Source organism: Mytilus californianus, unplaced genomic scaffold (genome assembly GCF_021869535.1).
Source record: "Mytilus californianus isolate M0D057914Y unplaced genomic scaffold, xbMytCali1.0.p SCAF_1, whole genome shotgun sequence".
Classification (NCBI taxonomy): domain Eukaryota; kingdom Metazoa; phylum Mollusca; class Bivalvia; order Mytilida; family Mytilidae; genus Mytilus; species Mytilus californianus.
Window position 1 is genome coordinate 9,257,514 of NW_026262581.1, and position 11,614 is coordinate 9,269,127.

General features: G+C 34.0%; 1 protein-coding gene across 2 annotated transcripts; it reads right to left on the bottom strand.

Annotated features, from left to right (window-relative positions):
• Positions 1-1,591: 1,591 nt before the first annotated feature.
• On the bottom strand, positions 1,592-9,609 carry LOC127699117 (uncharacterized). Of its 2 annotated transcripts, none has more exons than XR_007981091.1 (2): positions 2,237-9,609; positions 1,592-1,659 (listed from the first exon to the last, which is right to left on the bottom strand). XR_007981091.1 is itself a non-coding variant. In XM_052202864.1 (2 exons), exon 2 carries the CDS (start codon positions 8,279-8,281, stop codon positions 2,648-2,650), a length of 5,634 nt encoding a protein of 1,877 aa, XP_052058824.1. In that variant the 5' UTR covers positions 8,282-8,838; positions 9,416-9,609; the 3' UTR covers positions 1,592-2,647. The 2 variants fall into 2 exon arrangements, 1 of the variants encoding a protein (XP_052058824.1); XM_052202864.1 differs by having other exon boundaries at positions 1,592-8,838; positions 9,416-9,609.
• Positions 9,610-11,614: the final 2,005 nt, after the last annotated feature.

The window sequence follows — 11,614 nt, forward strand, 5'->3', positions numbered from 1 at the left end:
AACAACCATTCATCAATTTTATAAATTAACTCAGAAATCATCAGAAAAAACTATAACATTGATGTGCAGTCTATCAGCATCACTAATTTGAGCAAATGTTTAGAATTATAATGACGTAATATGGTCAAACATGATAGCTTACACCTGATGATATGATATTTTGATTTTCTGTAAAGATTCAAAAGGTGTGTAATGCATTCAATGGTTACATGATCAATAAATACTCGAGAAAGAGGTCGTACATCTTTTATGTTAAAAAGTAGGAATAATGCATAAACGCCACTCATTTTTGTCTGCATTAGGGTAAATGCTTATTGATAAAGCATTTACTTTACTGCTGAAAATAGAATTAAATGTATAAAGCTTTAAAGCTAAAATGAAAATGACAAAGCCGATTCCAGAAACACATGCACAGAAACCATTTCATTTGTTTGTTTTATGAGATATACATATAACATTTTTTTGTTTTTAAATTATCTTCTGAATACATGTTATATTTTCAGAAATAAAGAGAACTACATAAATAAAAAAGATATATTTCCTGTATCTTATTTACGTTAATAAGAAGATAAATCAATATAGGATCAATAATCAGGAAATCAGTTCAATATTGCTAATTATTGTGAACAAAGGTTATCATTAATACGAATACAATTTGTTTTATATATGGTTGAATTATAATCACGATAAAATATAAAACTCGACTTGACGATTGTCCGTAATTTTTTAACATTTTGAAAATATAAATACTTAAACGTAAAAGAGACATTAGATACAATTTCCACATTAAGAAAACCGAACTAGGCTTCTTTAGGTAATTTTTTGGACTTGAAAGACCAAAAGGTACTAAAAATCCCAAGGTGATATTAACCATTATTAAAAAGCAAGGCGTAAGAGAACAGTTGAAGGTCTTTCCAACTGCTAATTTGTTGAACATTTGTTGGTGGTAACAGTAATTTCCTGAGTAAAGAAATAATTAAGAGGAAATAATTTGATACTTCCTGTTTACATGGCGTAACATCTGGTCTCATTTGATATTTCCTTTACGCTAAATTCAAAAATATATGGTTTTGTTCTTTTTTAAATGGCAACTTCCAATTTACATCAGATCTCTCCCGGTTGACCTTTTTTCAAGGTAAATACCTGCTAACAGATCCTAACATTATCATAAAACCCAGATTAATATTATTTTGATAAATGATAGCTTTTAGATTAAAGAGATAACAGTACAAATGATCCAGATAACCCTTACAAGAAATAACGATCGGTTTTACATAATACCACATCTCAACAACTCAATATCTAAGAAAGTCAGTAGTTCCTCGAAACACCTCAAAGTTCTTTATCTGTTAATTGTTAATAACGACATCATGTCCTCTGTCTTTCTAATATCATTGAAACATTCATTAGTTCATGTAAACTAACGGATATGATGCCCTAGCAAATATCAATGATTTTGCATAATATATAATCCAATATTAATGTTAAAATTTAAATCTGTTCTACGTTATTGGCAAGCATTACTTGTTGGTTTTTAATTAAGAAAATACTTGCTCTTTCCCTGCTGTAACTTTAAAGTCTTCAAACTACGTTAGTTTCAAATTCTTTATTAAAATGCTTCATCGTTGCAGATAATCACATAATACATATAGTAAAAAGCTACAAAGAGAAAAATAAAAATCATAAACTCAAATGCCGTAATTTACCGAAAAATTACAAGAAAATAAACATTGTCAAAATGACACTCATTGACCTCCATACATTTATTTTTAAGTATAAAAATTCCTATGAATAATTATAAGTTCAAAACATAAACAAACATGAAGTAAATAGCAAAATTAACGTAAAACAACTTTGGCATTAATTGCATTCCATGAAGTAAAAAATTATAAAAATAGAAATACAGGTGTAAAGATGGCACTAACGGCGTTCCATAGATTTTTTACCCGCTAGCAACTCTGTACTACTAAAAGGTTAATTAGCTTAAATTTAATAAGAAAAATACAATTGCAAGAATAATATTTTAACTTTAACGCTAAAATAATTAATTATCCTAAAATAAACGGTGTACATAATGCAAAACATACAAAATGCTGATGTAAACAAACATGACCTGTGTGCACGTTAATCGGCAGTTCAAACAAAGAAAACGTAGATAATTAATTGCTTAAACTTATCAAAAATATGAAATATTTACTTAAAGTTATAAAATAAAATAATATAAAAATTAACTCACACTGTAGTTTACCAAAGATTGCACGAAAATCGAAAATATCGAAAGCGAAACACAATCTTTCTTCACAATGCCATGTGGGAATCTAAATGAAACTGATAAGAAATAACACGTGTTTCAAACAGTAAAAGCACGTGTAAAAATGCGGGAAATTTGAATTATCAAAAATAAGTATATTAATAAAATGTTGTGGTAACATGACACTCCCCGTCTGATATAACAATATCACCCTAGGTTTTAAACAAAAATACTTAAGACTTCAAGTATGAGCTAAAAAACCTCGTTAACAAAAATCTCAAAAAGAAAATTAACTAGACTACTTAAATCTAAGGCACATTTTTGTAACTACTATCTAAAATGTTAAACTAATAAAGTCAATGTACATATCAACAGTTCAAATATTGTTCAAAAGTATCACTCAGACAATAGCTTCACAATCTCTGTAATCGGACGAACATAAATAACTGGTTTTCCTTGTTTAATAACTCTCACTTCTATTTTCCTTATAAGATTGTCATTTTCGCTGGCGAATGTTCTTAATATTGTTCCAATTGGCCATTCGGTCCTAACCATGTCTTTTTCTCGCATAAGAATAATGTCGCCCTGTTTCAAATTTGTCACTTCCTTTTTCCACTTTTGTCTCTTTTGTAATGTTTGCAGATATTCCCTACTCCAACGTTTCCAAAATATCTCAGCTAATGTTTGAACATATTTCCATTGTGATTGGTACATACATGTAGTTGATGTTATATTTTCAAAGCTATCTTCCTGATCAGATGTTTTCTGAGTTAATAATAGAGAAGGTGTCAGTATTGTAGGATTCTCAGAATCAGTGGAGACTGGTACAATCGGTCGGGCGTTTATAATGGCTGTTACCTCTGCCATAAATGTTGTTAGAACTTCGTGAGTCAAATTCTTGTATCTCACGTCGAAAAGCATGTTATTTAGAATTTTACGAGCTATTCCAATCATTCGCTCCCATGAGCCACCCATGTGAGAAGAATGAGGCGTATTAAATTTCCATATTGTCCTATTCTTGTTGAGAAGTGTTTTTACTTCGCCATCTTCAACGTTTAATGCATCGATTTGCAGGGCGTCGGTACATCCAACGAAGTTCGAACCTCTGTCAGAACGGAATTCTTGCACTTTGCCTCGAAGTGCATAGAATCGGCGTAGAGCGTTGATGAAAGAAGAGGAACTCATTTCTTCTATTACCTCTATATGGACTGCTCTAGATGCTAAGCATGTAAATAAGACTGCCCATCTCTTAGAATTTGCTACACCTCCTCTAGTGCGTCTGGTTACTATGCTCCATGGTCCAAAAACATCTACACCAACAAAACTAAACGGTGCACATGGCGATAATCTTACGTCTGGTAAATCAGCCATTTTCTGTTCACTCAACGAACCTCGAAGTCGTCGACATTTAACGCATTTAAAAATTATAGATGAGACCAGTCGTTTGCAGCCTGTAATCCACCACCCAGCAGATCGAATGGTACCTTCAGTAAGATGTCTCCCTTGATGTTGTACATCGTAATGGTAGTGACGGACAAGCAAAGTAGCAATATGATGTTTTCCAGAAATAAGGATCGGTGTTTTTTCTTTTGATGTGATTTTAGCATTTCGAAGTCTTCCCCCTACTTTCAAAATTCCATTTTCGTCCAAGACGGGACTCAAAGATAACACGGAACTGTTGTTAGGCAGAGGCCTTTTATTTCTGAGACACTCGATTTCTCTACCAAAGTCCTCCTTTTGAACTTCTTTAATGATAAAAACTTCAGCTTTTCGATGAGCGTCAAGCTCGTTTGACTCCAAATTGGCCTTTAATTTGTTGTGAGAGTAACTACTAGCAAGTCGCTGTAGGCGTGAAATGGTACGAACTAATTTCCACCAATTGGAGAATCGGTTGAATCTTTGTGACCCAAGGGTATCACATTTTAAAACAGATTTTATGACTTGTATTTCTGTTTTCAATTCTTTGTCAGTGTTAGGATTTATGAGAGGAAAAGTAGTAGCAATGCTTTGACTAAGCGTGTCAGATTCCTGTAAGAATGTGGGTCCTGTAAGCCAAGAACTAGTTTGTAGCTGATCTGCAAATATAAGTCTTGTTCCAATATCGGCTGGATTAAGATCAGTATTTACATACGTCCATTGTTCCGGTTTTGAAGCTTTCCTAATTTTACCAACTCGGTTTGCAACATAGACTTGAAAACGTCTAACTTGGTTGTTAATGTAACCTAGCACTACCTTACTATCTGTATAGTACTTTATCTCAGCCGAGTTCATGTCTAGATGTTCACAGATTATCTCTCCGATTTCAACAGCCATAACTGCGGCACATAGTTCTAATCGTGGTATTGTATGGCCATGTTTTGGTGCCACTTTGCATTTTCCGAATACGAAACCGGTGTTGATAGAAAACTCTGCGTTAGATGTTCTCAAAAAAGCTACACTTGCTATTGCCTGTTCTGAGGCGTCCGAGAAAATGTGTAACTGTTTGTCCAAGCTTGTACAGAAAGACGATTCTACAAATGTTCTTCGTATTGAAAATTGTTCTATTGGCCTTAAAGAGTTTCTCCATTCTAGCCATTTTTGCTGAATATCATTAGATAGTGGTAAGTCCCAGTCAGTGGTTTCGGCAATTATATCTCTCATTAGAATTCTACCTTGTAGAATGACAGGGGCGATAAAACCTAATGGGTCGAACAAGCTATTTATTGATGATAACACACCTCTACGTGTTACAGGTTTCTCTTCGTTTGATAATTTGTAGCTAAACGAGTCCTGTTGCAAGTCCCAACTCATTCCAAGACTGTGCTGAATAGGTAGCTCATCTTCGTTTAGATCTAAGGTTTTGAGCTCTTTAGCCAACTCATTTGGATTGAAAGCGTTCATTACTTCTTCACTGTTCGATGCAATTTTATGAAGTTTCAATTTTCCGTTTTCAAGTAGAGATTGCTGAGTCCTTTTAAGGACACTGATAGCTTCTTCCTCATTTGTAAAATTAGCCAGTCCGTCATCCACATAAAAATTTCTATTAACGTATTCTTTGACATCGCTTTCTGTTTGTTCATTTTCAACACATTTCCTTAGCCCGTAGGTGGCAATTGCTGGTGACGGTGTGTTCCCAAAAACGTGGACACACATTCTGTATTCTATAAGCTGCTGTCCAGGAATGTTGTTCTTGTACCAAAAGAATCGTAAATAGTTACGGTGTGCACTGTTTACCTTGAAACAGTAAAACATTTGCTCTATGTCGGCGATTACTGCAATTCTTTCTTTTCTGAATCTTAGCAATACTCCAACCAAACTATTTGTAAAATCCGGTCCAGAGAGTAGAACATTATTTAAGGATATGCCATCCTGTTTAGCCGAGGAATCGAAAACAACCCTTATTTTATCTTTTTTCTTAGGGTGGTACACTCCAAATAAAGGCAGATACCAACATTCTTCGCCTTGTTTCAAAGTTGGAGCTTCTTCAGCATGACCATTACGAAACATGTTTCCCATGAATTCTACAAAATGTTGACGCTTACTCGTACTTTTATGAAGAGACTGGTCGAGCATTCTAGCCCTTCTCAATGCTTGAGATCTGTTGTCAGGTAATCGAGGTCTATGCTTCCGGAACGGTAGAGGAGCACTCCAATTGCCTGTTTCACTTTTGACAAATTCCTTGTCCATGATGTCTATAAATACATGGTCTTCTACGGACATGCCAATCTTATTATCGTCCTTTGTCCTGTAGAATATCTGATCTTCCACGGTATCTTGGTGATTGTTGACAATTTCTTTAACGTTAAAGACGTTTTTACATACGTCAAATGATGTTGGCCTTCCATTGTTTAGAATGTTTGTTTTATACACGTTTACCTTCGAATTAGGCTTGTGCGTTTGGCCTAAGCATACTTCACCGATAATGACCCATCCTAAACTGAGTCGTTGTGCAAATGGCGTGTTTTGAGCTCCTGTCTTTTGCTCATAGACGTGGTGTGCATCGGCCAAGTCTCTACCGATCAGTAAGAGAATATGTGCATCCGGATCTATAGGTGGTAATGTAATACGCTTCAAGTGTTCGTAATATTTTGTGATTTCTGGCACCGGAATTTCTTCTCTCGTTTCAGGAATGTCGTTGCATTCAATTACAGTTGGTAAATCCATTCTTATTCGTCCATCTATAGGTTCAACGACTAACCCGCTAGCAAGACGGCCTTGCTTTTGAACACTTCCTGCACAGGAAGATAAAGTGTAAGGTTGAACGGCTGAATCTATATTCAGTGCATCGAATAACTCTGTACGGCCTAGCGTACGATTACTTTGATCGTCCATTAACGCATAAAGATGTACGGATTTCTCAGGTTCGTCTTTCTTGTAAACCTTGACAAGTACCACCTTTGAACAGGATTTGCCAGAAAATCCTTCCCCACAAATTGCAGTACACTTCGTTTCTACATTTTGAAGCAATGGTCCCTCCCCGCCATGAGAGGACACGGGTTCTATTTCTCTTGTATTTTGATCATTCCTATCGATATGCATAGCTGTTGAATGTCGGTTACTTCCGCAATCTTTGCATGTGACGGACTCCTTACAATCTCGAAATATGTGCGTTGCTGACTCGCAACATTTGTAACAGATGTTGTTTTCTCGAAGAATTTTCTTTCTGTCATTTATACTTTTTAGTCGGAATCCTCTACAACTGTTCAACGAGTGTTTTGAATGGTGAATAGGACATTCTGTAAGTTTATCAGTCGAGCCAGTAGATTTAAACTGTTTTTCTTGTGATACATCTGTCTTTCTAGCTGTGACTTTGTTGTTATATCTATTGTTGTTAGGATACGATTTTGTGTGTTGAGGTTTGGTGTCTTCTTTAAAAGCAAAGCCTGGGTCATTGAATTGTTTGCACATTTCTCTGATGAAACCGACGAAAAACGGAAATGGTGGATACAGTGCGTTATGGTTTTGCTTGTATCGCATGGCTCTATCAATCCACTTGTTCTGAATCCCATATGGTAATTTAGTTATCACGGTGTTAACGCCTAGCGAAGTATCAAAGTAAGACAATAACTGTGCGTATCTTTCGTCCTCTTTCAGGGATTCGATTTCTGTTAAAATGTCGCTAAGTTCATATAATTTCTTGTGGTCTTTGTTGGTAATTATTGGAAATTTATTCAATTTTGATTTCACATTCGTTTCAATCATTTCTGGTCCGCCATATCTCTCTTCAAGTCTTTCCCATACCCGCTTCAGACATTTTACTGGGTCTCTTGCATTGGCTATCCTTAGACTTTCTGCATGTCTTGATGATTCTGGCCCAAGCCATTTCATCAATAAATCAAGTTCCTCACGAGCGTTGACGCTAAGTTCTTGAGTTATATTGGAAAACGAAGCTTTCCAAACATGATAAGACTCTGCTTGATCGTTAAATTTCATAAAACGAGACATCAATAAATCCTTCTTTAATAAGAACTTTGAGAGTTCGTTTGCCACGGAAACGTTGTTGATTTCACAATTTGTTTGTCTAATATCTTCGGATTTAGGTTCAAACGGTGCGGCGTGAACGTTGAGCTCTGGAGGTTGCATTTGTTGAGGATTTGTATATCCTGATTTCATTATTTCCTGTTGTTCCTGTAGATACCTCTCGATGTGTTGACGAGGATCAACAACTGACGCCATGGATCTACCGCTAGATCGTGATCCCTCCATCTCCAACTCTTCACGGACGGCATTAAACTCAGCTTCAGCAATTGCAACTTCTTTCTCTGATTTTAAAAGTTCCATTTGTAACTTTGCTTCGACTTTCTTCTTTAATAATTCTGCTTTTGTTTTAAGTTCTTCCTCTTCAAGCTTAAATTGTAATCTTTCAAGTTCTGCCTCTTTACTTACAAAGCGTAGATTTGTCTTAGCAGCATCCATTTTTGCTCTTTGTTTAATTAGCATTGAACTTGCGGAGGAGGATTTAGATTTTCTACCAGTAGCGAAAGATTTTACTGATTGCACCTGCTTCAATTTAATGTCGATCTCATTTAAAATTGTTTTAGCCTTTGACATAATACTTTTGTAGATTAATTTTTGTATTGCCTCTTCCCGGGCGCTCTCTGCGGTCTGTATCTGTTCAAAAAGCCGATGAATTTTTCTGAAATTTGTTGATATTTTGACAGTTCCGTTTTAATTCTGTCTGGCATTAATCTAACATCTGATATTTCTAGTTCTCCTGAGTAGTAACTATTGATTAAGATATCTAGGTTCTTCCTATAGTGGATTAGCTCCGCAGTGTATTTTTCAACGTCTTTTTCGTACATTTCCTCTCCCCCGGACGTTAACTTTCTCACCCGTATTGGCTTTACGTCTTCATGTGATTGTGTTTTAATTGAATCATCAATAATAAATGGTAGGTTGCCTTGACCGTCATCGTTTATTTCATCTTCAGTTTCCATAAAAGGTTTGCCTTGAACCTTTTCCATTTTACGAATTACTGTTTCAGTGCTCATCCCTGTGGTAAAGGATGCAGTCTTTTTACTTTAAAGTCTTCAAACTACGTTAGTTTCAAATTCTTTATTAAAATGCTTCATCGTTGCAGATAATCACATAATACATATAGTAAAAAGCTACAAAGAGAAAAATAAAAATCATAAACTCAAATGCCGTAATTTACCGAAAAATTACAAGAAAATAAACATTGTCAAAATGACACTCATTGACCTCCATACATTTATTTTTAAGTATAAAAATTCCTATGAATAATTATAAGTTCAAAACATAAACAAACATGAAGTAAATAGCAAAATTAACGTAAAACAACTTTGGCATTAATTGCATTCCATAAAGTAAAAAATTATAAAAATAGAAATACAGGTGTAAAGATGGCACTAACGGCGTTCCATAGATTTTTTACCCGCTAGCAACTCTGTACTACTAAAAGGTTAATTAGCTTAAATTTAATAAGAAAAATACAATTGCAAGAATAATATTTTAACTTTAACGCTAAAATAATTAATTATCCTAAAATAAACGGTGTACATAATGCAAAACATACAAAATGCTGATGTAAACAAACATGACCTGTGTGCACGTTAATCGGCAGTTCAAACAAAGAAAACGTAGATAATTAATTGCTTAAACTTATCAAAAATATGAAATATTTACTTAAAGTTATAAAATAAAATAATATAAAAATTAACTCACACTGTAGTTTACCAAAGATTGCACGAAAATCGAAAATATCGAAAGCGAAACACAATCTTTCTTCACAATGCCATGTGGGAATCTAAATGAAACTGATAAGAAATAACACGTGTTTCAAACAGTAAAAGCACGTGTAAAAATGCGGGAAATTTGAATTATCAAAAATAAGTATATTAATAAAATGTTGTGGTAACATGACAGTAACTTTGTTACTTATCCTCAAAGACAAACATGAAATGCCATTTACTAATTAATAGATTGCAATCCGCAATTGGCTCATGAGTTATTGCTATGATTTCATCTTGACAATGCCTATTAATGAGGGTTATATCTCGATATAAATGATCGGTGAGTTATGTCTAAATAATTGTTCTTATTTTGCATTTTTATCCATGAAATATTTGAATTAAGGCTATTGAAGATGGTAGACAAATATGCATAAATGTGAAGTTTAATGATTGGACGTACCTTCATCAGAAGTAAACTGAGATTGGAAAGCATGTATAAATACATTGACAACTTATGAAATCATAAAAAGTCTGTAACGAAAAGTATAAAAAAAAAACTTTCAATGTGAAGTTCATTTGAAATATATATTAATGGAATCACAGTTATCAGCAGAGACTGTTTCAACATGTACGTATTTAACCATGTCCATTGCCAAAACATTGACACTTGTGCACATTTTAAAGAAATATCTATTTTATTATAAGAGATTTTACTTTACAAGAGAATACTTTTCCTATGGTTACCAATTACACCCCTTAATAGCAGAATTGTTCCTGTTATGAATCACAGTTAATGACCAAACTGCGAGTACTCTCAGATCTGTCCTTAGTGTCTTTTTTGTTGTTACTAGGTATGAAGGATGGATATATACCCTGACACGTTCTGTCTACGTTTTAGTTGTTATGTTTTTTTTTGTAACAATCTGATGAGTTAAGCCTTTTTCAACTGATTTTTATAGTTTGTTCTTTTTTCCTAAAATGTCCTGTACCAAGTCAGAAATATGGCAATTGTTATCAAATAGTCCGTTTCTATCTATGTTGGCCTTTGTTCTTGTTGCAGTTTAGTGTTTCTGTTGTTTTCCTTTTTGCCCTAGTTGATGCGTTTCCCTTTATAGTTGATGTGTTTCCCTGGGTTTTGGTTTGTGACCCGGATTTGTTTTCGCTTAATCGATTTATGACTATTGAACAGCGGTATATTTCTGTTGCCTTTATTTCATTGATTAATTATCGAGCCAAGAAATTCGTTACCACAGATAACTTAAAAACTTTACTTAATTCTTATATATATACAAAGATTTGATTTGTAAATTTGGTTGTCCTTGTAGAAAACTTATAACTAACGGGATATCACAGTCAGGATTCTATTTCTTTAAAATTATCTCCTCGTTACGCCACTTATTTCTTTCAGTCGTGAAAATGGAAGCCATTGTAAAGATTACGCGCTGTCAATTTAGCTCTTTAAAACTGAAAAATGTGTCCACAAGCATCATACTGAAAATTGTTTGAGAAATTATTGCATAACAGCTTTTGAAAAATTCAGTTTAGTCTTTAATATAAATGACATGTTTGGTGTCTTCACGTTAGTAGAATACTATATTTGTACATAGCAAGATGTCAATTTTCTAAAAATCTATTTTATATGTCATTTTCTATAGTTACCAACGAAACAGTCATTTATGTTCAAAAGAAATTGCTAATGTTATAAAGTTGAATGTTGGCACTAAAATGTATGAAAATGTAATGAAATGAATTTTTCCTAAAAGATATTAATGAGTATATATATACAACATGTATTTCAAATAATATAAATCAGTATACGATTCATTCAAAAGAAACACATATTTCATTTGAGGTTTCAGTCAAACCTAACTCTACAATTTTGAGATCCAAGATGGCTGCTTCACTTTTAGACTCTACCCTGACCTTCATTCACAGTGTCGATCTACATGGAAAAAATGCAGATGAAGTTGATGTTTACAAACATTATATTAAACACATACCACAATGCAATGATGGGTTATCTAATCTTTTTTGCATACTTCACCAGGATATTAAAAGCTTTATATTACATGACATAACATCCATGAAGTCGTTAGCGACATCGTTAATGCATTTATATATCGAAAATAGTTTGAAGACATTAGTAATCGCTATTGATTATCTATCATTAGTCATGCTCGACTAATAACGA

Coding starts and splice junctions, on each gene's coding strand:
- LOC127699117 (XM_052202864.1), bottom strand. CDS start 8,281: ATGTCAAAGGCTAAAACAATTTTAAATGAGATCGACATTAAATTGAAG.